The following is a 25,786-nucleotide window of genomic DNA, read 5'->3' on the forward strand; positions in this document are numbered from 1 at the left end:
GGTTAATATTGACCCTGCGCAGCATTGAGCAAAAGGGACTCTGTTCGCATGTAAACATTAGCACAAAATGTTTATATGCATCCAAATATGGTTCCATACATTGGACTGCGGATATAGGTTTTTAAAATGTTCCTTTTAAAAAAACAAAAATGTCCAGATTGTAGAGATGTGTATATCTGTCCATAGCATATCATACAGTTGCATCCAGATCCATACACATTATGGATCTGAACATAGGATATAGTGCACAAGCCCCTATGGATCAGGGAGTTTAAAAATTTGACAAGAGACAGCCAGGCATCTTGTATTTTCCAGTGGCAGTCAGCAATGGCAGGCCTCGTAGTTCTCCAATGACAAGTGCAATTTTATGGTTTAGGTTGCGTATTGTATATTTGAAGTGAAAGAACTAACAAAAGAATGTTGGCAGCAAATCAACCAGTTATGATATTCTATTGCTGCTTTTCTGAATACTTTGACACAGAGTGAAGTTACCTTTATTTATATGACTGGTTTAAATTGAAAAGCATCAGAATTGTTGACTAGTATATGCTATCATAACTGCACATCCAACTTAAAGTGTTACTAAACCCACAACGGCAAAATCAGTCTGTATATGCAGCATGGCATGCTGGTTATACTCACTGTGGAACTTAAGGGGTTAATCCTTTGCATTGTGTAAAAAGGTGGTTTTATCCTGTATGCACAGATCCTTCCCCATCTGAGGAAACCAGCTAACACAGGCAGAGTAGCCAACCTGCACATGCTCAGGTGTGTTTTTTATGCTGGAGAGAATATCTACTTGTTCTCAGAGCTAGCCAGGGCACATGATATTGGCATCACACATGTGGGTGTGTGTATAGAGGCTGAAGTGGAAATCTCCTCCTACCTGAACTCGGCACTGGAGAAATGGTATGCAGATCAGCCCAAAAAAAAAAAAAAGTATATTAGTGGCAATATTTTAATGTAAAAAGATTTTATAAACTGGGGGGGGGGGGGGTAGATGAACTATTTTCATATTACTGGGTTTAGTAACACTCCAAGTTAAATTCTAAACTGAAGTAGTACATGAAAAGCCATAACCCATTAATCACTGGTCTTCCCCTGAATTGTAAACAAGTGTGTTATAAGAATTGATTACTTTGGTTATAACGTAATGTGAAATAAAATTATTTTATGACTGATATTGAAGTATGCTGCATTTGGACAAGTGATCAATGTTTTTTCTATATATTTCCCTTTATGTTCAAGACAGGTGTTTCTAATTATATATGGAAAAAAAAAAAAAAAAAAAAATCACTCAATCTGTGTGCCAAATAAAAATGAAAAATTCCCACTGTTAGATAACGATGGATCAAAAGTAGTAGCTCCTGCCTGTCCCCCCGCCATCCTTTATTAAACCCATAATGCTATATGACATAAGGTCATTTGATGCACCCGCTATAAAAAAAAAAAAAGAAAAAAAAAAAGTTTTTCTTAAGGCAAGTTCATACCACATGCAGTCCAGTGCGGTTTTTTTTACTGCTTCAAAAACGCATGCAAATTAGGTTATATGGTTTACACCAGCGCTTGCAGTTCCAGAAAAAAAATAAAAATAAAAAAGGAAGAAGAGGTTATGCACTGCACTGGAATGCTGTAAAAATGCACAAAACAAAAAAACACATGTCCTTATTTAAGATTAGAAAAGAAAAAAAGGGGGGGGGATGCACTGAAAGGAATCAAAAACATGCATGCAGAAAAGCATCTGGAACACATCCATACTGCGTTTCTATGGTGAACAAGGGAGGGGGCGAGCACGACACTCCACACCAGGGAGAAAGCCTTGCATTACTGTCTGTAACTACACAGAAGAACAGGAAGTGAGGATTTCTCAGAAGAAATAAGGACATTTAAAAGCAAAATCGAAGGATGAGGCAAGTGAAGGAGGACTGCACTAAGGTAAAGGAAGCTATTTAGGGAAAAAAAAAAAAAAAAAAATTGTACCTTTACAACCCCTTTAAAATATTTCACTGTAAAATAATGAAAAAACATGACCTGGTGGGGCGCCTTGAGGACTGGGGTAGAGAAACACTGGGTTAGACAGTACAGGCACTGTGCTGGTTAACCTGCTATGAGGGAATTACAACCACTTTAACCACCTGAGACCCGCCGAATGACGGCTACAGCGCGGACCTGAAACAACAGGACCTCAACCCCTTTCCTCGTTCCCCGAGCGCGCAGCGGGGAAACTGTGCTGGCCATGTTCCTTGGACACAGCCAATCACAGATCGCCGTGAACGGCCAATCGGAGTGGCCGTTTGGTAGGCGATCTGTGCGGCCAATGAGAGATGATCTCATATGTAAACATATGAGATCATCTCTCACTGCCGGCTCACACAGAGACAGCCTCCTGTCAGGGAGAGAGGAGACCGATCTGTGTCTCTTGTATATAGGGACACAGATCGGTCGCCCCTCTTCCCCCACAGTTAGAACACTATGCAGGGTACACATTTAACCCCTTTCTCACCCCCTAGTGTTAACCCCGTCAATGCCAGTCACATTTATACAGTAATTAGTGCATATTTATAGCATTGATCGCAGTATAAATGCGAATGATGTCAAAAGTGTCCGACATAATGTCGCAGTCCCAATATTTAAAAAAAAAAAAAAAAAAATCGCAGATTGCCACCATTACTAGTAAAAAAAAATAATAATAATAATTCTGTCCCCTATTTTGTAGGCGCTATAACTTATTGCGATTTTTATTTTTTTTAACCAAAAATATGTAGAAGAATACGTATCGGCCTAGACTGAAAAAAATAAAACATTTTTTTTTTTTAATTGGGATATTTATTATAGCAACAAGTAAAAAATATTGTATTTTTTTTTTTAAATTGTCGTCATTTTTGTTTAAAGCGCAAAAAATTAAAACCGCAGAGGTGATCAAATACCACCAAAAGAAAGCTCCATTTGTGGGGAAAAAAAGGACGTCAATTTTGTTTGGGAGCCACGTCGCACGACCGCGCAATTGTCAGTTAAAGCGACGCAGTGCCGGAAGCTGAACTTTCACCTGGGCAGGAGGGGGGGTATATGTGCCCAGTAAGCAAGTGGTTAAGGAATGGCTGGTTTGGCCATTAGAGGCTGTTGTGATGGGTATGAAAGCCTCACATTACTGTGTGGTGTTACAGACAGAAGAACAGGAAGTGAGGATTTCTCAGAAGAAATAAGGACATTTAAAAGCAAAATCGAAGGGTGAGGTAAGTGAAAGAGGACTGCACTAAGGTAAAGGAAGCTATTCAGGGGGAAAAAAAAAAAAAAAAAAAAATTGTACCTTTACAACCCCTACCCTAAGTCAGGGTATATAATAGATCCAAGGCTGTGAAGATGAACAACTGACTTCACAATGTTGGAATAAGTATGCCAGGTCTGTATAATGGCAGCTTCAATGTTTTGAGACAAGCAAATTTACAGATTAGCTTTAAAATTTGTGAAACTGAAATCTCCACAACGGTTTCCTTGATGTTCATAATGTCATAAATATGAATGAAATGTGAGACAAGAGTAAATCGCTGCATAAATTGACAGAGCAATATAAATACAGGCAGTCACCGGGTTACAAACAAGAGGGGTTCTTAAAAAAAAAGTTCTGCCTTTTAGTTATACTTTGTTTTGGACAATGTGGAGAGGGATTAGAGCCAGAAAGTGAAGGGAAATCTCCACAATGGGACAGAGATGGCAGAAAAATAATACTCTAACAGGGGTTATTACCCTTCTATACTCAATAACATAGGGCCCTTTCACATGGGCTTTCTGAGCAAGTCCGCCTGTCAGTTTTTCAGGCGGACCTGATCAGACACTTCATTCACCCCTATGGGGCAGCGGATGTCAACGCCGACATGTCCGCTAACACCCGCTGCTATCCTGTCCGCCAAATCTCCAAGAATGGTGGCCCTATTTTCCATCCGCACAGGGAGTGGAGACAGACCTATCTCTCGCTGAACAAGCGCAGTCCGTCAAACGAACAAGCCTGTGTGAAAGGAAACTTACAGGAGTGAAATATACTTCCTAGGGGTAGATTTCCTCTCACTTCCTGTTGTCTCCCTCCATTTGTAAGTATAAGTTGTAACTCAGGGACTGCCTGTGCCCATAATAAAATATATACATTTTGCAGGTCTTGTTTACAAGGTAGTAGTACATTTGCATATTCCATACAGCCATGTAAGAAAAAAAAAAAAAACACCACACACACACACACACACACACACACACACTTGACATCTTTGAGCCCTGGTTCACACTGGGCTGCGGGAGTGAAGCCGTGCGAGTTCAGCTGAACTCGCACGATTTCACTCCCGCCGGCAGTCCCGATTTCGGCCGCGATTTAAGAGACATCTGTGCAGGTTTCTGCACAGATGTCTATGTAAATCGCGGCCCGAAATCGCAAAAAGTAGTACAAGAACTACTTTTTGAAATCGGTGCAGCGCCGCAGATGCGGCGTCGCACCGATTAGGACGGCGCCATTGCCGACAATTGGAGGCATTTGAGATGCGATTTCACATGTGAAATCGCATCTCAAATCGAATGAAATCGCACCCAGTGTGAACCTGGGCTGAATAAAATTTTAATGCTCATTTGGATGGCACTGGTAATGTGGAATAATTGTTTCCTATACAGTAGAAGTTATGTATACATGCCATCTAGCAAAACTGTCTCTGGCCACTATTTCTTGAAGTCTCTTTCTCTACTTCTATCCCTTTTGTTATCCTTTCTTCGTCTGGGTTTTTCACCTCTTTCCTGATCTCTGTTCCGCTCAGCTTTGTAGGGTCTCTCTTCAGTCTGTTCTTTATGACGATTATGTGACCTATCATGCCGTCTACCTTCGATTCCTCTGTCCTGAAAAAAATCAGTTTTCTTCTCTCTCCACTCTTGATGTCTTTCTCTAGACCGAGATCTTTGTCTTTTATCAATATGTCCTTCAGCACGAGCATTAATTGGGTAGACTGGCAAATTAATTGGTTTCCTGAATGGTCTGTCACGTCCTCCAAATCTCAATTGTCCAGATTCTTTTTTACCACCAAACCCTCCACCTAGTCGACGTGGAATCCATCCTTTCAGCATCCTTTCCAGTTCATAATCCACAAATATTTCATGCTGATCAATTACTAGTTTGTTGCCATCTCTGTAGGCTTTTTTTATGGCACTCTCTTGTTTATATTCAATAAAAGCATAGCCTTTTGAAAACCCAGTAATGATGTCTCTAACCAATCGGATCCTCTGTATATCTCCATAACGAGAAAAAAAATCTTTTAGCTTCTCCTCTGTTGTTTCTTGGCCTAATCTAGCCACAAATAATGTTAACTGGGGGTCTCCAACAACACCTTTATTGGGTGCATAACGAGCCAACATGGCCCGAAGCACAGCGCGATCATGTGGCTCTTCATCTGTACCATCAATACTGCCAGCCTTAAGAGGGTCATATTCTTTTGCAATGGGAGTCCAATCATTCATTTTCTACAGGAAGAAGGCAAACTATGAGAAAGACCACAATAAACACTAAGGCACAAAAAAAAACAACGGTTAGACTTACCGGTAACAGTGTTTCTACGAACCTTCCAGGACAGCAACACATGAGAGATGAGAGGCTCCTCCCTACAGGAAACAAATCAGTTCACAACTGTTAAAAGGCCCCACCTTCCCCCTTGTCCCTCAGCGGCGTTTTACTGTTGTTTTTGCAGCGCTGTTTGGCCGCTAGCGGGGTGCTCTTAACCTCCGCTACCTGCGGAAAAGGGATTAAAAGCGCCGCTTTGCCAGCGGTTCGGCAGCGCTGCCCATTGATTTCAATGAGCAGGGGCACTGTAGGAGCGGTGTATACACCGCCTCAAAGATGCAAGTAGCAGGACTTTTTTTTTTTTTTGCGTCCTGCCAGCACACCGCTCCAGTGTGAAAGCCCTTGAGTTTTCACACTGAAGTGAGAGAAGAGGCTCTTTCAGGCGCTAATTTTAGCTCTATCGCGCCTGCAAAGCGCCTTAGTGTGAAAGTAGCCTAAACCTACTCGAGTTAGGTATACAGATCAGATAAGTTCCGATACTTCATCTTCAGGTAATCCTCCTATGAACAGAAGTTCTTATAACCTTCTTTCAGTGTCATTAAACCCTACCGGGTCACAAGCACAGGGAATGCCTCTGGCATGCCTGAATGTAGAGACTGAATTTTCTGACATCTGAGTTTCTGCAGCCAGAACTCCTGGTCCCTCCATGTACAAAAGGAAATTAAAAAGAAGTCCAGCCTCGGCTGGGCTTCTTCTATGGATCACAGGAGTGCAATTAGTTTTGCACTCCTTTGACCCGTTTTCAGCAGAGAGCGGTCTGATGTCCGCTCTCTGCCGACATCACCAGGATCAGTCCAGGCACAGCGTCACCCCGACTTTGGAAGTCTGGATCCGGCAGGTGCCTGGACTGATGGCAGTCTCAGCGAGCCGCTGAGACAGCCACTTCCGGTCCTTCCCTAGCTCAGCGCTCCAATGAGTGTGGAGGAGCAGAGCAGGAGAGATGCTGACCGATAGGCACCAGCTCGGGGAGGTGAGAGAACCGAGCCATTGGCGGTGTTTGGTGAGTGAATAACTTGTATAGCGCTACAAATGCGAACTAAATCGCCTCAAGGCGCTTATTTCCATCCAGTGCCATCCTTATCCTTCAGAAGAGATGAGTCTTAAGTTCTTTCCGGAAGGCCCGATGGTTTTCTTCTATGCAGAGGTTTGTGGGCAGAGCGTTCCATAGCCGTGGTCCTTGGACTGCAAATCTTCGTTCTCCCTTTGATTTGTAGCGGGACTTCGTGGCTCGTTTCTCAGTGAAGAGGTGGCGGGGGACAGATGCAGCATCGGTCCGATGCTGTATCCACCTAGGTAAGTATGAATATGGGTTAAAAAAAATCCATACTTCTCTTTTAAAGGTCTGAAATAAAAGTGATGTATAAGCAAGATCTCAAAATATAAAAGGTCATGATTGTGCGTTTGACGCACAGCACCAGAAATTAGATGTAGAAATAAAGGACACAAGCATAAACTACAATGCTGTATACTTCTGAAGTGTGGCTAGATAGACCAACACAGAAAAAGACACGACATGAACTTCAAAGTCGTGCATTTCAAAAGGGCAACAAGCTATGGCTATATAAAAAAAAAAAATAATATATAAGTGTTGCGCATTTTGATGTGCTCGCAGTGGCCTGTGCTGCCCTTCCATCCTCCTCCTCCTGAGGTGGTTCCAGGCAGACTTTTGGTTCTTTGCGGCTCGCCAAGTCCTGGCAAGAACAGGAGCCTCTCGGCCTCCGCAGCCACACTTTAGCCCCACTACCTGGGTCGCTTTGGCCGCGATCCGCCCCTTTCCTGTGCTGACCAGATGTTCCGTTTCAGATCAAGGTTTGGAGCACGCTAGGTCCTCCCCTGGCGTCTTACATCCTCTGCACTCCAGAAAAATGGCACACTGGGGAAGAAAGTAGGAGAGCCGAGCTGCTTGCAACATCGGGGAATCTTCGCTACACCTGGACCGCCTGCACGACACCATTGGCAACCTGTGAGAAGCTCTAAGGCTGCAGGTTAGCGCGGCCCTCACTAGCATTCCTAAGACTGGCTTACAGGGGTACCATCCGACTCCCTTAATCTTCTGGTCAGAAGAAAAAGAAAAAAAAAAGGTTTGCTGTGGGAGAAACATAACCAATATTGAGGGACAAAGGGGGAAGGTGGGACAGCTGTGAACTGATTGCGTTTCCTGTAGGGAGGAACCACTAATCTCTCATGTGTTATCGTCCTGGAAGGTGAGAGGAGAAATAAGTTCACTTTTAAAATGCTAGAAATTCTATCTTTGCCCATTCAAGCTGTTAAAACCAAAACTACCCCCCCCCCCCTTTGTGTATGTTAAAGTGTAACTAAAGCCTTTTTCCTTTAAACAAGTTATACTTACCTCCCCTGTGCAGTTGGTTTTGCACAGAGCAGCCTGGATTCTCTTCTCTGGTCCCCTTTGCTGCTCCTGGCCCCTCCCTCCTATTGAGTGCCCCCACAGTCAGCAGCTTTCTATGGGGGCACCCAAGCCGAGTCAAAGCTCTGTGTATCCGTTTAGACACAGAGCCCTGGCCTGGTCCCGCCCCCTTCTCCCCTGATTGGCTGACAGTCGTGGAAGTCAATGGTGCCGCTGCTGTGTCTCAGTCAATCAGGAGCAGTGTCCCGGACGACTTAGACACTCGTGGACTTAGTTGGGGAGAGAGATGGGGCTCAGGTAATTAGGGGGGTGCTGCTAGATGCAGAAGGCTTTTTTTTCCATCTTAATGCTAGATAAAAAAAAAAAACTTCTGCCTTTACAACTCCTTTAAGTTTCTTCCCTTTTAGGGTGCACTCACACTGGAAGTTTTAACTGGTCCCAGGCACAGTTCACCCCCTTTGTCAGGTTTGTTTGTGTAGTGCAAGTGCTCTGAATTGTGCCTGGGAACAGTTAAAGTGGTTGTAAACCTCAGACATGCAAAATGAACAAAGCACTATAGTGTATACTAGCCTGAATCCAAAGTGCCGAGTCCAATTCCTCTCTCTCTGCCATTTGCCATAAATTAAGTCAATACCTTATTCTCCCGGGAGATGGCCCCACCCCTCCAGCACACAGCAGATGACTTGTGCCCTCAGCTCTATGTTTCTCGGAGCCATCATGTCCCTCCAATCAGCTATTAGATTTCACTAAGCTCTGTGCTCTAGCTCTGCAGTACATGCTAGGACCAATTGGTTTTACATAAAAACTAAAAGCTGATCAGTGTAAGCACCCATCAGTTTCTCATCCCTGTTACTGCTAAATCTGCAACAGAGCTTGTTCTTTTGAAATTCAGCAGACTTGCTGTCTGGCTCACCAGTAGAAAATACAGGAAAGCAAGTAAAAATGTATATTTGGTACAACAAACTGTGGCAAGACATGCTATACAGTGCAGGATTGCAATTTTTACTGATGCCCATTGGTATTGTATTTACTAATCAGACTGCTTGTTGCATCAGTGTATGGAAAAAAAGTGGTCATTCATTTTCATGCGCTACATATAAGGCTAGGGATCGACCAATATTGTTTTTTCGGTGGCCAATTTTTTTATTTTTTAAATGTACAAAAAAAATATGTCCTCACTGTTATTGCTGTCACAAGGAATGTAAACACCCCTTGTGACAGTAATAGGCATGTGAGGTACTCTTTATGGAGAAGTCGGGGGTCTATAAGACCCCAAACCCCTCCTCTGTACTTCAAAGTATTCAAAAACGTCATGATCAGCATTTTTGAATACTCTATTTTCACAAACTGGTGCCTTTAAGAAGTGATGTCATGACATTGCTACAAGGTTACTAGATCCGAGACCTGAACAAAGCATTGGCTTTGTTTGGGTCTTAGGCCAGCCGGCAGACGTGCCTGCCCTGGCCTTCCAGTGAGACCCTGGGCAAGCAGTGGCAGAGGGAGGAGGGGAGAGAGAGAAGTCTTCTTCCACTGCTTGTAATAATAGCCGATCAGCTGCTGAGCCACATCGGTTCTTATTACAATAAAGCCGACAGTCCGCTCTAAAGAATGATACTGGGGTGATGCACGCAGCTTGCATCACCCTGGTAAAACCCCTTGAAGCAATATCAGTAATATCGGTTCATTTGACTGATACTTCTAAAAAAGTGACTATCGGCCGCACAGATAATCGGTCGATCCCTATATCGGTCGATCCTCATACAGAGGGGACAATGCAGGTGAATAGGCTGGTGTGTTCAGCTATGATTAAATGCTGCATCTGGAGAAGCACTCTGTCCTATGGCTGCACACACTTTGGAGGAATGAAAACACCAGTGTCCCTAATCATATGGATGAGCTGTTACATGCCAAACGCAGTGGCAGCCATTGATCTTGTAGTGATCTGGCCACACTGCTGCTAGCTGTGGCTGTTCACATATAGCACAGGTTCACACTGGGCTGCAGGAGTGAAGCCGTGCAAGTTCAGCCGAACTCGCGCGATTTCACTCCCGCTGGCAGTCCCGATTTCGGCCGCGATTATAGAGACATCTGTGCAGGTTTCTGCACAGATGTCAATGTAAATCGTGGGCCGAAATCGCAAAAAGTAGTACAGGAACTACTTTTTGAAATCGGTGCAGCGCCGCAGATGCGGCGTCGTACCAATTAGGTCAGTGCCATTGCCGGCAATTTGCGGGAAATACCGCTGTTTTGACATGCCAAGTCGCACCAGTGTGAACCAGGCCTGAGTGTTATTTATTAAGACTGGAGAGTACAACACCTGGTGCAGCACCACATAAAATCTAATCAGTGGCCAGGTTTTCTTGCTGAAGTTTAACAAGCTGACGATAGAAGCATTTTGCCTACCATGCACAGCTGCAACAGATTCTGAGTGCTCCAGTTTGAGAAAATCTCCCCCATTGTGTACATGAGGCTAGTTTTTCTGCCAGATAAAAAAAAACAAATCCAGATTCTTGCCAGCGGCTACTCAAGTGAATGGGCCCTTATGAGCAGTGTGGTTTGTGACCAATATAACATTGATTACCTAAGGTGACCAAGCTCAGTATACACTACATTTTTATATAGATAGCAAAAATACATTGAGGCTAGGTTCACACTGCTGCGAATTCAAAATCGCGGTAAAATCGCGATTTTGCCGCGATTTAAGAGACATCTGTGCAGGGTTCAATGTAGGGTAGGGTACAGGGTTCAGGAACTACTTTTTGAAATCGGTGCAGCGCCGCAGATGCGGCGTCGCACCGATTAGGACAGTGCCATTGCCGCCGATTTGAGATGCGATTTGACATGTCAAATCGCATCTCAAATCGTTCCAAATCGTACCCAGTGTGAACCAGGGCTGAAGGGAATTTGTCAAACTAGATCAGCTGTGCAGAGTAACCAATCAGCTTCTAGCTTCACCTTATGCTGTTAAAGGGTTTCTAAGGCTGGGTTCACACTATTGCGACTTGGATGCAGATTCCTCACATCCAATTCACAATAGCATGAGATTTTGACAGGCTCTCTATGGAGCCAGGTTACATATCTCTGCAGCGGCTCTAATGCAAATTTGCATAGGCGTCCTGTGCGTCTTTTGATCCGTTTCAGGTCTGAATTCAGCCGAGCTGTGAGCCGCATGCGATGATAGTGTGGACCCAGCCTAAAAGGTAACTTATTGTTTAAATAATGAACATGTCTTGTCTAAACTTACCTACTCTGTGCAATAGAATCGCACAGAGTGGGCGGGAACCTCCTCTTTTCAGGGTCCCCCGCCGGCGCTACTGGCCCCTCCCTTCAGTCCAGTGCTCCCACGGGAGCACTTGTGCGTGCTCGCTCCTAAACCCTGTTGCTTCCTCCATGGAACTTGGCCCCACCCCCCGCTCCATCGTCACTTGTTTTGATTGACAGCACTAGGAGCCCCAGCAAAGCCAGCGAGAACCGGAAGGGAGGGGAGAAACAATCTGCGCATGTGCACAGCGCTGGATCATGAGGGCTCCGTTAGTTAAAGATGGGGAGGGGGGGGGGGTTTACCTTAATGCAAGGAATGCATTAAGGTAAAACATGTTTAGGCTTTACAACCCCTTTAAGCTCTGAAAATGAAAGACAGAAGCTGATAGGTTATTGTGCACAGCCGCTCCAATCATAATAAATTGCCCTCATAGCTAGCGCTGACTCCACCCCGCATAAATAATTAGATCACTTTTCAGATTGGCTGCAGTGTAATAACACAGACCTTCCATAAATAAAAGGCAAAACAATGCAATTATATTTCTCATTCAAAACTCTCTTCACTCCCACAATTTACCCTATACGTCAACCACAGCCTGTTCTCGACTTACAGCAGGCTTCTGGTATGGAGTGCGATCCGTGAAATACAGCAAGCCCCGAGCCTTCTACTGATCACGTCGCTGTTGTTCTGACGCCCGCCAATCAAAATGTGCCTTCACTGGTCACGAGACCTCTTATTGGATAACTTCAAAGCGAGGCTTGAATTGCATGACGCTTTGAGTGCGACGCCCATGTTAATTGGCTGTGTGTAGGTGGGCATGTCCAGGTGGAGGGAGGGGTGTAAGGAATGCCGTCTCCATGGTGACAAGCTCTGAGTGAACTGCAGGAAAACTCCGGAGTGACATGAGGAAGTGACAAAACTGGGGACGACTGAGTGCTGAAGGGCCGCCCGTTGCCGCGACGTTATCTGGTAAGAAGTTTTCAGTGTTTTTAGAAAGTTTGTATACAGCGAGCCTCGGCCACATAATAGGTTTCCACAGAGCTGGACCCAATACCTTCAGTGTGAGGCGAGGACACCGAGGGGAAGCTACTACTGGAGCAGCGGTACATGGCAACCAATCAGCTTCCCTCTTACATTGTCAAAGCTTAACTGTACAAGCTGAAGATAGAAGCTGATTGGTTGCTAGAGCTGCTCCAGTTTGGATAAATTATGTGGAGATTATGTGTGTGTGTATATATATATATATATTCGTGTGGAACCTGCAGAAGGAAGTCTCTTGCAAAACACGTTGGTCCTAGACGCCCATATATTATATATATATATATATATATATATATATATATATATATATATATATATATATATATATATATATATATACCTTTTTTATATAAATATGGTTATTGTCTTATGTTTGAAGCAGTTTTCTTAGACCCCTTTCACACTGAGGCAGTTTTCAGGCGTTTTAGTGCCAGAAATAGTGCCTGTAAAGTGCCTGAAATGTACCTCTCATGCCGCCTGAGTGCTTTCATACTGGGGAGGTGCAGTTGCAGGATGTTATAAAAAAAAAATCCTGCAAGCATCTGCCTGCTACACAGCCACTGCCCATTGAAATAAATGGGCATTTGAAAAACACCCCCTAGTACAGTGATGGCGAATCTTGGCACCACAGATGTTTAGGAACTACATTTCCCATGATGCTCAACAACACTGCAGAGTGCATGAGCATCATGGGAAATGTAGTTCCAAAACAGCTGTAGTTCACTGCCTTATCATTTCTGGCTGTGGCCATCTTGAGTAAGGGCAAATGATTCATGTAGTATTTACTTCCTGGGATCCATCTGCCCTTAGCTCAAGCATGCATGCAGGAGGGTGTACTTAGAAAAACCCCTCCCCTTTCCTGAAGACTCATGGGATGTATGACATTTGCCTAGGCCTGGAAACCAGGAAATGACAAAAGAAATGTAAAAAAAAAAAAAAAATTATAACAAGGGAATACAACATACTTTACTATCCTATCTATTTATTAATGCTAACAGCATAAGGATTAGAAATAGTCAATGTTGATTGAGAGAGTGAAGTTCCACTTTAACATTGTGTGATTTCTCAGTTGCACATACAACGTCCTGTTTCCTATACTTGCCCTCGACGGGTAGGGATTTTTTTTTTTTGTATGATTTTGATGAATTCTCCTCAGACGAGGAATACACGTCTCTGCCAGGGGGAAGACTCTGTGGAATCAGTTGCTGGTGTTGAGTAGATCTGCTCATTTGGAAGTTGTGTCATCCACCCTTCTCTTTTTGTCTCTCACAGATGCAGAGGGGAGCTTTCATTGTTGTAGCAGCCTCAGAGTCCCACACCTCTTATAGACATTCTGTAGGCTGGATTCACACTTATGCATTTTTAGTGCTTTTTGCATTCTGCAGATTTGCACTACAGTCCATTTACCATGGTTTCATATGGAACACATTCTGTAGTGCAAATCTGCAAAAAGCACAAAAAATGCCTAGGTGTGAATCCAGCCTCAGGGCCCATTCACACCTAGCGATTTGATTGCTAATGGGCCGCCCTACGTGGACAAATGCAGTAAAGTAACTCATGTAACTTTTGCTGCTCTCATTTTTGTGCGTTTTTACATTTAACTTTCCAAAATATGCGTCTGCTTGCTCAATTTGGGATGCCCTTAACAACCAATGGCACCACAAATGTGACACGTGTTTGTACCGCAATTCATAAACGCAAGATTTTGCACGCATTTACAAGACACAAAGGTGTGAATAGAGCCTTAGGGTCACCACGTACGTTACAATATGAAAGTATAATCTTTAGATTTGCTAACAACTATGTATTGCAAGGACCTGCCTGATTGGAAAGTTAAGTGGGTCCTCATAATACATAGTTTTGGTAAATCTAAAGTTGATTGTATTGTCAGATTGTGACCATACACCTCATAATCTGACCACACAATCTTCGTTCCATCAGTTTTAGGTTTACCAAAACAATGCAATATGAGGACCTACCTAAACTATCCAATTACTTTGTATCCAGTCAGTTAGGCCCTTGCAAAGATTGTACAATCAGATTGTATAGGGCTAGATTCAGAGATGTTTATAAGCCGGCGTATCAGTAGATACGCCGTCGTAACTCTGAATCTACGCCGTCGTAAATTTAAGCGTATTCTGGAAACCAGATACGCTTAAAGCGGGGGTTCACCCTATTAAAAAAAAAAAAAAAATTTTTTTTATTCTAGCATAAAATTCGGCATCGTAGCGCGAGCTACAGTATGCCGGTCTTACATTTTTTATCCCCGTACTCACTGTTTAATCCGACCTAGACGATTCCGTCTGCCCACGGGGAATGGGCGTTCCAATCCAGACGGAAAGTGATTGACGGCCGGCTCTGGCGCGTCACGCTTCTCCGGAAATAGCCGAAATAGGCTTGGCTCTTCACGGCGCCTGCGCATAGCCTGTGCGCAGGCGCCCGTGAAGAGCCGAGACCTACTCCGGCTGTCTTCGGGGAGCGTGACGTGCCAGAGTCGGCCGTCAATCACCCTCCCTCTTGCTAGGAACGCCCATTCCCCGCGGCAGACGGAATCTTCAATGTACTATTAAACAGTGAGTACGGGGATAAAAAATGTAAGACCGGCATACTGTAGCTCGCGCTACAATGCCGAATTTTATGCTGAAATGTTGTTCAGCAGGGTGAACCACCGCTTTAAATTAGGTTAAGATACGAGCGGCGTAAGTCTCCTACGCCGTCGTATCTTAGGGTGCATATTTACGCTGGCCGCTAGGTGGCGCTTCCCTTGAGTTTGGCGTAGAATATGCAAATGAGCTAGATACGCCGATTCAGAAACGTACGTGCGCCCGGCGCATTCGTTTACGTAAGGCTTTTTCGGGCGTAAAGTTAGTCGAACAAATAGCTGGCCTAACCAATGTTAAGTATGGCCGTCGTTCCCGCGACGAAATTTGAAAATTTTACGTTGTTTGCGTAAGTCGTCCGTGAATGGGGCTGGACGTAAATTTACGTTCACGTCGAAACCAATACATCCTTGCGGCGTACTTTGGAGCAATGCACACTGGGATATGTCCACAGACGGCGCATGCGCCGTTTGTTAAAAACGTCAATCACGTCGGGTCACGAGTTATTTACATAAAACACGCCCCCCTGTTCCTCATTTGAATTAGGCACGCTTTGGCCAGCCCATTTACGCTACGCCGCCGTAACTTAGGAGGCAAGTGCTTTGTGAATACAGTACTTGCCTCTCTGACTTACGGCGGCGTAGCGTATATGCGATACGCTACGCTGGCTCAAAATTAAGCCAGTCTATCTGAATCTGGCTAATAGTGTGTGGTGAGCTTTAAGGGTAACCATACACATGAGGTTCACCGTACACTATACAATTCAATTTGTATAATCTATTTTACATCTGTCTACAACTATGTTGTGCTAGGACCTGCTTGGTTGGATACAAAGTGATTGGATAGTTTTGGTAGGTTTTATAAAACTGATTGAACAAAGATTGTAACGTGTATGTTGAGCCATATGCTGACCATACACTATATAACCTAATTGTACAAGCTCTGTTAGATTTACCAACAACTATGCAATGTAGCAGCCTTTGTAATTAAATAGATATTAACTGGATTGTATAGGTTTGTCCTCCTATTGCATAGTGTTGGTATATTTAAATTAAAGAGGAAGTAAACCGAATCATGCAACAGAAAGGCATAATGAGCTCATTATGTGGCACTTACCTGAAATCGAAGCCCCTGAAGTGCTCCTCGTTCGCCGCCGCCATGTCCCCTTGCAGATTTTTCCAGTTTTCGACGCTCCAGCGCTGTGATTGGCCGGAGCGGCGATGACGTTACTCCCGCGCATGCGCGCAGGACTGGCAGATCACTGCGCATGCGTGGGAATACGCCATTAACCCAAATAATGCCATTCAGAAAAACGGCACGCTCAGTATCGGCGCCTGTCATTCTAGTAAATATCTCCTAAACTGTGCAGGTTTAGAAGATATTTCCTTCACCTACAGGTAAGCCTTAATCTGCCAGCAGCTTTTTTGGTGCGCATTAAGAGCGGTAAACTCACGCTCCTAATGCGCTCCTGCCCATTGACATCATTGGGCAGCGCCGCTGTACCGCCAGCAAAACAGTGCTGTAGCGGGACTTTGCGATCGGTTTTAACCCTTATTTGGCCGCTAGAGGGGGTAAAACCGCCCCGCAAATCTGACGGTAAAGCGCCGTTAAGAATAGCGGCGTTTTACCGCTGACACCCGGGGTGGCACATTGTGAAAGGGGTCCAAGTGTAACTAAAGGCAAAACTTTTTTTCATCTTGAATATAGTAATGGCCCGTACACACGATCAGAAATCATACGAAATTTACCAGTTTTAAAGCGATCGTACGATAATCTGATCGTTAGTACACCGCTTTCAAGAGCTGATCACGACAGTTCATCTGATATTCTCCGATGGGACAAGCACTCAAATTTTTCACGTATGATACCAGATTGTATGATTTTCATTTAGGGCCAGTTCACACCACATGCAGTCCAGTGCGTTTTTTTTCTGCATCAAAAACGCATGGAAAGTATGTTCTATGATTTTCAATGGCATAGTTCACACCGGTGCTTGCAGTTCCAGAGTGTTCCAGTTCCAGAAAAAAAAAGTAGAACATGCTTCATTTTACTTGCACTGGACTGTAATGGAACGGACCAAAAACGCACTGGAACACATTTGTCCTTATCTAAGGTTAATAAAAAAAGAGGGGTGAAGATAAGCACCGGACTGCATTAAAAACGTACCAAAAACGCACTGGAACGCGTAAAAAACGTGCATGCAAAAAAGCACCCAGAATGCATACGGATGGGATTCTATGGTGTGCACTGGCCCTTAATCGGTAGAGTTGTCATTTGAAAATACAAATACAATGTAACACATGACATCACTTCCGAATTTGTATTCTGTTGAATGAGAATTCTCGTCACTTTAGTAAACTCTTCATTTTCGATATGAGACTAATCTCCTCGTGTGTACCAGACATAAGGGAGGGTTATAACCTCTTTCATTTTTTTTTTCTTTGCCACACGTTATGGGAGACTCTTTCACCTCCTGTGAGAGGAAATCAGTTCAAAGTGAGGAAATATTGGGGTGTCACTGGGGCTTTCAGAACTATTGTTTTTGCTATGATTTCTGTACTCAACAAAATGGGTTTGTTTTATATGAACTTGTGTGATTTGAAAAGAGAAGTGTGGGATTAAAAAAAAACACACAATCATACTCACCTTGGTGGATGCAGCGATCAAAGAACACTGATCGCTCAGTCCTTGGTCCGCAGAGAGCAGAGAGCCGGTGACCGCTAGTCACCGGCTCTCTGCTTTGCCCCTTCAGCACTCACTAAAGACTCATGCCGCGTACACGCGACCGTTTTTCATGTCATGGAAAAAAACAACGCTTTTCTCGACGTGATTTCTCTCAAGCCTGCCTTGCATACACACGATCGTGATAAAAAATGCTCGAGCAAAGCGTGGTGACGTACGACGGCACTATAAAGGGGAAGTTTTATTCGAATGGCGCCACCCTTTGGGCTGATTATGCTAATTTCCTATTTCATAACTTGCTTCTGTTTTTTCCCCCCCCCCCCGTCGTTAAAGCGTACACTCGACCGTTTTTCACAACGAGAAAAACGACGACGTGAAAAACGACGACGTGAAAAACGACGAGAAAAAATAGAGCAGGTTCTAAATTTTTAATGGCCATTTTTCTCGACGAGAAAAATGCTCTGGAGCCCACACACGACCATTTTTAACCACCATTTTAAAAAATTGCAGTTTTCTCGTTATTAAAAACGGTTGTGTGTACGCGGCATCAGACTTTAGCCCGTTGTCGGCTCAATGTGGGTCACAGAAGTGCAGAAGGAAGTGCTCTCCTGTAGCCTATATGGAAGAGCTTTGGCCCTACTTCTCAATTAAGATTTATAGAAATATTTTATTATACTTATCTTTCTGCAATAATACCTTTAACTCCAATCTCTTCTTGTACGCTCTTTAATTTGAATAAATTGCAGATGTGGTACCATAATAATATTGCTAACCTGGTATATATAATTAATTGGATCCTTTCCCAGATCATAACAGATAAAGGTTTGAAGCTAAGGCTGCATTCACACCTGAGCGTCGGTCGTTCGGGCGTTTTGTCGCGCGTATTCATGCTTATTTGCGCGTTTGCATACAGCATCGTCCAACGTTTTTGTACTTCAACGTTTTTGTACTTCAACGTTTTTTATTTTAGCCAATAGGAAAAATTATCATCTTTTCATCACTTGTTGCTATGTTGGTAGATTTTTTTTAATCTTCTGCCTGGGTGAAAAGTTCTATTGATTAAAGCGACGAAACGCCTGTACCAAACGCTCGTTGTTGCGCAATTCGCTTGAATCAAGCGGTTCCATTACTTTCTATGGGAAATGGAAACGCTCAAATACGCCCAAACCGCCCGATACGCGCGACAAAAAAGGGTCCGGAACTTGTTTGAGCTTCAGTCGTTCGGTGTCAGGCGTATCGGCGTGCAATGTGAACCATCTCCATAGGGTATAATGTATTTTTTTCCCCTCTAGCGTATTTGAGCGTCGCGCTTCAGGCGACAAAACGATCAGGTGTGAATGCAGCCTAAAAGGCTCTATTTTCAAAACATTCAGAATTTCTTTTGTTAAATCCAGGATGCACACACATTTGCTGTTAAACAAAAGGCTTGTTGCGTCCGGCCACTTATACGGCAGAGCAATAGCCACCTTATCAATGTAAACTAGGACATGTTGAGCAGACTTTGTTTATGCAAACGAAATTGTGAGAAAAAGTAGCTGCCCGTTTGTAATTTTGGCCCCGAGCATAGAATAAACAATAGCTGGGCTCAAGACAGAATCCATCTGTTCAGACATGCAAATGACCATACTGAACACCCTCTTATCAGTCCTGGTGACTTTTTGCTTTTGTATTTTTCAGTGATTGTGTACAGCTTGAAGATAATGGAAACAGAACCAGAGGATATAATGCCAGAATCTGCATTTGATAAGGACCCATTTCAAATGACAGTGGAAGATGTGTATGATATCTCCCATGTAATAGGCCAAGATCTTCTGAAGATCAACAAAGAGGCTCGTGGGGTATCGGACATTGTAGCTGGCCTTCAGTTTAAGATTGTTCGAGTTTTGGAGGTCCTGGAAACTTTGGTGAACCAGTCAAGTCTTACTGCAGAGGAACTCAAAATGGAACGCGATAACCTAAAAGCTGAGGTTGAAAGGCTACTAAGAGAAAGCTCACAGCCTGGACAGGTAAATGTGTAGTTCTGTTGTGGCCAGAGGAAGGGAACAATCCGATCTCTCCTACTTTAGGACCTAGAATGACTTTAAAAAAGAAAAAAAAACAGAACAGTCAATCCTAGTTATTATGTGGCTTTTAGCTGGTCCGTTCAGTGACCTATTTCATAATGTTAAAGGGGTTGTAACGGTACAATTTTTTTTTTCCTAAATAGCTTCCTTTACCTTAGTGCAGTCCTCCTTCACTTACCTCATCCTTCCATTTTGCTTTCAAATGTCCTTATTTCTTCTGAGAAATCCCCACTTCCTGTTCTTCTGTCTGTAACTCCACACAGTAATGTGAGGCTTTCTCCCTGGTGTGGAGTGTCGTGCTCGCCCCCTCCCTTGGACTACAGGAGAGTCAGGACGCCAACTAACACACAGCTCCTTTCTCTATCTGCAACGTAGAGAGCGTCCTGACTCTCCTGTAGTCCAAGGGAGGGGGCGAGAACGACACTCCACACCAGGGAGAAAGCCTTGCATTACTGTGTGGAGTTACAGACAGAAGAACAGGAAATTAAGATTTCTCAGAAGAAATAAGGACATTTAAAAGCAAAATGGAAGGATGAGGTAAGTGAAGGAGGACTGCACTAAGGTAAAGGAAGCTATTTAGGGAAAAAAAATTGTACCTTTTACAACCCCTTTAATTTAAATGAATGGGTTTTGAACTGCAGTGTTGTTTCTGTGCATTCATAATGTATGAATACAACAAACGAGTGTGAACAAGACCCTAATGTAATTATCACATGGCTGTGCTTAACCTTAGAGCCAGGTAGCACAATTATATATTTAACTACGCATATGGAGCATTTTAATGCACAAAATAAAACTGTTAAGCTTTTAAGATTAGGGTTGCCACCATGTCACATACAAAGTCACTTGGCTCAATTTTCACTTTTGTAGTAATGGATTAATCTTTGGTTAATCAGTACTCGGTGAATTATAACGTTAGGTAGTTATTTTGATTAAAAAACATAACACCTCACTATATTGCCCTATTATAAAAAATATATATATATATATATCCTAATCCCAACAATGAATTCAGTAATCACTAAATCCCAATGCAGCGCTGTGTAGTAAATAACAAACATCACAAATACAATTAAATTTGAAAAATAAACACACACATATAATTCACCCTGTAAACCACATAATTATTAATCATAAAATGTTAGTCGAACCCAAAATGACAATGACACCCAATGAGGTACAAAACAATCATGACAATATACAGTAAGTGCAAATGAAATCTTATTTCATTTTATAAAATAATCTTCACACCAGTGTTCCATGTGCCTCCGTCTTAATTTAAACAGACACTCACAATAATTGAATTTCTCTCTAATTAAAGGTTAGGCATGTAAAGCTTTGGATCCAAAATGTCAGATTCTGCAGAATCACTTGGCCCTAGATAAGCTAAAAAGCTTCTTATTCTCCACAGAAACCACTGTAATAAAACATAAAAGAAGAACTTGGTAGTGTGATAACTTCAAAACTAGTGTTTTAATAAAGAAGAGATATACTCAAAATGAGAAGCACATAATGGGCATTAACACGTAGCTACCGCTGGGCGGAGAACCCCTGAAGACTGGCCGCTATACAGGGGCCTCTCCCCTCCTGCACCAAAGAGACAAGAACACTGCTAGCCCTGCCCCTAGCTGTGCTCCTTTCTGTCTGTTGAGTTGCTCTGTCTGGCGAGTGGGAGAGCCACCTATAGAGCGGCCAGTCTTCAGGTTCTTTGCCCAGAGGCAGCTACGTGTTAATGCCGATTATGTGCTTCTCATTGTGAGTGCATCCCTTGCTAATGCACTACTTTTAAAGTTATCACACTATTAAGTTTCTGCTTTTCGGTATTATTACAGTAGTGGAGAATAAGCTCTTTAGTTTATCTACGGCCAAGTGGATCTGCAGAATCTGACAGTTTTGATCCAAAGCTTTACATGCCTACCTATACTTAGAGAGACATGATATTATGGTGAGTTTCTGTCTAAGTTAAGGTAAAGGCACTTTGAGCACTGAGTGAAACACTGGTGTGAAGATTATTTTATAAAAAAAGATTTATTTTGCACTTACCGTATATATTGTCAATGCTTTTGAACTCCATTGGGTGCAATTGTCGATTAACCCCCCCCCCCTGTGGGTTTTACTGACCTCTTATGATTATTATTGTTATGTGTTTCACAGGGTGAATTATATGTGTCTTTATTTTAATTCTTGATTGCATTCATTAACAAACAAGTGCACCTTCTCCTTACATTGGGTCTAAAGTTTTTTTTATTTTTAACTTTTACGGCATTCTCTGCATTAGGCAGGGCTGTCTTAATGAGAGGGCACACATGGGCACTGCCCGGGGGCCCCTGCCCGTTCCCCAAAGCAGCTGGTCCTTGAACCCGGGCTGCCCCTCTACATCCCAGATATGCCCCCAGCACTCTGACCCCTCTACACTGTAGATATCCCCTACCTACTTGATTTCTGTTTACCTGCACTGTCTCCATTGTAGGGGCCCCAGAGCATTACTTTGCCCAGGGGCCCATGATGCTATTAAGACAGCCCTGGCATTAGGTAGAAAAACCTTCCACTGTGCAAACTCTGCATACTGGTTATTTTACTGAAACACTGACTTTACAGAGAGAAAGTTGCACTGGACAGGGCAAGCTGGTTGAGAAGAAGCTGCATAACAGACACGTTTAAGGATGCATGTTTCTAATAAAATTTTGGATGCTGGGAGCAAGTTTGAGGAAGTAAATGCTGCCTTTTAAGGCAAAGACATAGTTCACCTCTAAAAGAATGACATTTATTTTAAACAAATTAAGTTGACCCCCAATATCAAAATCCTTTTCATGCATAGGAAGGGAAAAAAGTAGGGCTGAAATAAATGTAATTTATGTATTTTTTTGTAACAATTGCCATGTTCTCATGCAAATAAATGAATACACACACATTGTTATGATGGAGAAGAGGGCAGAGAATTAGCACAGGTCTTTTCTATATCCCCTTATCTACAGTGCATTCATAATTGCCTGACATTAACAGGTGGGAGTTGGTAAGTGGATAGGATGTGTAATAAAATCTACTTGATACTTGACAGTACTAGAAGGAAATAATGATAGGGGAGATATAGTAAGAAATAGTTATTGTAAAATTAGACATGATTTATTTTTAATTACATTATTTGATGTTCACAGACAGATCCTGGGCCAGACAAAATGATCATTGATCTGACAGACCCAAACCGGCCACGGTTTACCCTGCAAGAGCTGAGAGAAGTGTTGCAAGAACGCAACAAGCTGAAGGTTCAGCTCTTGGTTGCTCAAGATGAGTTGCAGTGTTATAAAAGGTAATCTTTTTTTTTTTACTGTCCTGTCATTGGGATAACATTTCTTTTGCACAAATAAGGAAAGATTGAATTTTATATATATATTTTTTTTATCTCAGTGGTGTCATTCCTCCCACCGAGGACCATATCATTATGCTGGAGGACGAATCCATAATTACCACCTCTCCAAGGTCAAATGAAGGCAAGAGAGAGAAGTCATCAGTGAAAAGCCTGTAAGTATAATTGAGGTTAAAGCACACTAGCATTACGTGTAACAATGGAATACAGATTAATAGAAAACTTTAAACAAATTCACAATTAACATAATTGCATGGCACATGCCACTTGCCTATTAACCACTTCAAAACTAGGCCATTTCTTACATACCTGTAAATATCTGCATATTTTTGCCTGAAAATTACTTGGCACCTCCAAATAATAAATATATATATATATATATATATATATATATATATATATATAGCAAAGTCCCATGAGAAAAAAGTTTTTTTTATGGCACACAATATTTACACAGCAGGTTATCAAACTCAAATTTTCAGAAAAAAAAATACACTTTAATTGAATTTTAGTGAATACAACACAATATAATGCTGGTAAAACTGTAAAAGATGGTGTTATGTCAAGTAAATAGATACCTAACATGTCACGCTTTAAAATTACACACACCTTTAAAATGGTGATAAACTATGGTACATTAAATTATCCATTGGAAACATGACAGCAAAAGTCGGATGGAGCATACACACGAACGGAATTTCCGTTCAAAAGCTCACATCGGACTTTTGCTGGTGGAATTTCAGATTGTGTGTATGGGGCATTACACAGGAGGTCTGGTGCTAGAATTATTGCTCTTGTTACCTTTTGTTAAATTTTAAGGGCTGTTATACGTTACGCCCCCAAGTACGGATGCAACATGTTACAAAAGATGAACTTATCCTTTTAACCGTAATCCATAACCCAGATATTTACCAAAGTTTCAACACTAAATTATTCTTTGCAGTTCCATACTTACGTCCTCTTGTTCAGAAACTCCTTGTCCTGTGATCAAAACTGCCTGCTCCAAGACTTTGACACCAAATTTAGATTATTTGAACTGTAGAATACCAAAAAGGCTGTTCAGTTGGTTGAAAATTTGTATCCAGTCTGTTGATTTTGCTCATGTTGTTGATATTAGAGCCTTATAAACAGGCATTGGACTCAGTGTTCCATGATTGCAGCACCAAACGCAACAAATCTTATTTTACATTAGAATGCCAATGTTACAGTGTAAAATACGTCATTAAAGGCTTTTACTGTAACATCCGTTCACAAAAACTGTTTGCTATCCCTGTTGACATGATCATTATCACTCTATCTAGTACTCACAAGTATGTAGGAGAATGGTCAATGTCCAAAAATGTATTGCATTGTGGAAGCTGATTATTCCCACCTACACTTGTGTATAACAGGGAGGGTAACCATGATTGCTCTCCCCCACACATGTATGACAGAGGGAGAGACACCCTGATTACAATATGTGTAACATAGGGAGGATGAGCACTAATTATTGTATTTATTGGGCAGCTCAGCAGGGGGAAGGGGCATGTGGTATCTTTCTGTATACTGTACGCTATTTATAAAATTGCCAATCTGACTGATATAGAATGTTTATTGTCCTTTACATGTTATCTATTTTTTTATTTGTTTCTTAGGTTCTCATTTAAACAAGAAAAACAAGCAAAGTGATTTGTTGATCAGCTGCTGCTTTTGCTTTATGTATTTGTATTATTAGAGAAGTATTTGTGTCATTCCAAGAGGTTCTGTAAACTGGCTTTACTTTGGACCAGCAGATATTTTTATGTACGTATGAGACTTACCTTATTGTAAAATATGCTTAATAAGTAATTGTGTTCAGTGCAATTATAGTAGGAACTGGAAATGTGTAGGGAGTGAAATACTGGAATATGTTTATGAATAATCACCATACACTGAATTGTAGATTGTGTGCAGAACCATGACCAATTGACAGCCAAGGATTAGTTCACATATAATCAGATGGCATTCATCATGTTTCTAAGTAATAGGATTCTGGTACCAAAGCTGCCCTGACTTGTGTTTGCCTGGTTTATTAGTGGCCTTGAAGCATATGGCAGTAACATTTTACACCAATCAACCATGACATCGGCCATAGACTCCACTACACCTCTGAAGGTATAATATGGCATCTGGTACCAAGCCATCAGTAGCAGATCGTTTAAGCCCTGTAAGTTGTGAGGTGGGGGTCACCATCGATTAGACTTGTTTTTCCAGCACATCCCACAGATGTGCATTAAGATAAAAAACCTTCTGTGTGCACCAGCCCCCCGATACTTACCTGAGCCCCATCTCGAATCAGCAATTTTGCATGAGAGTCTCGGCTGTCTGGGACTCCCCTCCTCATTGGCTGTCAAATCAGTGAGCCAATGAGGAGAGAGAGGGGGCAGAGCTGAGCCCCAGCTCCGTGTCTGGACACACAGAGCAGCGGCTCGGGTGCCCCCATAGCAAGCTGCTTGCTGTGGGGGCACTCGGCAGGGGGGAGAGGCCAGGAGCACCAGTGAGGGACCCGAGAAGAGTTGGATCTAGGCTTTAAATAAAAATATATTAAAATATGTGTTTCACTTTAGGCTCCATTCACACTAATGCATTTTTTTATGCATTTTGCAGAAATGCAGGGACATTTTTTAACATGGTTTCCTATAGAACATGTTCACATCAATGCTTTTTTTGTGCCTCTGTTTTTGGAAAGGGTTGGGGACTTTTTTTTTCCTGCTAAAAGCTTTGCATGTAATAGAATTCAATGGACCCGCATCCAAAATGCAAGTACCGCGTTTTGCGTTGTGTTTTTTTTTTTAACCTGTTTAAAG

The 25,786-nt window shown here is 42.5% G+C and overlaps 2 protein-coding genes across 5 annotated transcripts; one reads left to right on the forward strand and one right to left on the reverse strand.

Moving 5' to 3' along the window:
* Positions 1-4,586: 4,586 nt before the first annotated feature.
* SNRNP35 (small nuclear ribonucleoprotein U11/U12 subunit 35) lies at positions 4,587-11,928 on the reverse strand. 4 transcript variants are annotated; one of them, XM_040347284.1, is made up of 2 exons: positions 11,822-11,928; positions 4,587-5,487 (listed from the first exon to the last, which is right to left on the reverse strand). In XM_040347284.1, exon 2 carries the CDS (start codon positions 5,482-5,484, stop codon positions 4,696-4,698), a length of 789 nt encoding a protein of 262 aa, XP_040203218.1. In that variant the 5' UTR covers positions 5,485-5,487; positions 11,822-11,928; the 3' UTR covers positions 4,587-4,695. The 4 variants fall into 4 exon arrangements, with proteins under 4 accessions (XP_040203218.1, XP_040203219.1, XP_040203220.1 ...); XM_040347285.1 differs by having other exon boundaries at positions 4,587-5,505; positions 11,822-11,926; XM_040347286.1 differs by having other exon boundaries at positions 11,788-11,924.
* Positions 11,929-11,998: 70 nt separating this feature from the next.
* Positions 11,999-25,192, forward strand: RILPL2 (Rab interacting lysosomal protein like 2). Its single transcript, XM_040347287.1, has 5 exons — positions 11,999-12,180; positions 19,212-19,540; positions 22,753-22,904; positions 23,003-23,116; positions 24,596-25,192. The coding sequence occupies exons 2-5, from the start codon at positions 19,235-19,237 to the stop codon at positions 24,627-24,629; spliced, it is 606 nt and encodes a 201-aa protein (XP_040203221.1). The 5' UTR covers positions 11,999-12,180; positions 19,212-19,234; the 3' UTR covers positions 24,630-25,192.
* The last annotated feature ends 594 nt before the right edge of the window (positions 25,193-25,786 follow it).

Source organism: Rana temporaria, chromosome 1 (genome assembly GCF_905171775.1).
Source record: "Rana temporaria chromosome 1, aRanTem1.1, whole genome shotgun sequence".
Classification (NCBI taxonomy): Eukaryota; Metazoa; Chordata; class Amphibia; order Anura; family Ranidae; genus Rana; species Rana temporaria.

Coding starts and splice junctions, on each gene's coding strand:
- SNRNP35 (XM_040347283.1), bottom strand. CDS start 5,605: ATGTGTTGCTGTCCTGGAAGGTTCGTAGAAACACTGTTACCG. Junction 5,488..5,563: donor TCGTAGAAACACTGTTACCG/GTAAGTCTAACC, acceptor TTCTTCCTGTAG/AAAATGAATGATTGGACTCC.
- RILPL2 (XM_040347287.1), top strand. CDS start 19,235: ATGGAAACAGAACCAGAGGATATAATGCCAGAATCTGCATTTGATAAG. Junction 22,905..23,002: donor GAGTTGCAGTGTTATAAAAG/GTAATCTTTTTT, acceptor TTTTTATCTCAG/TGGTGTCATTCCTCCCACCG. Junction 23,117..24,595: donor AAGTCATCAGTGAAAAGCCT/GTAAGTATAATT, acceptor TTTGTTTCTTAG/GTTCTCATTTAAACAAGAAA.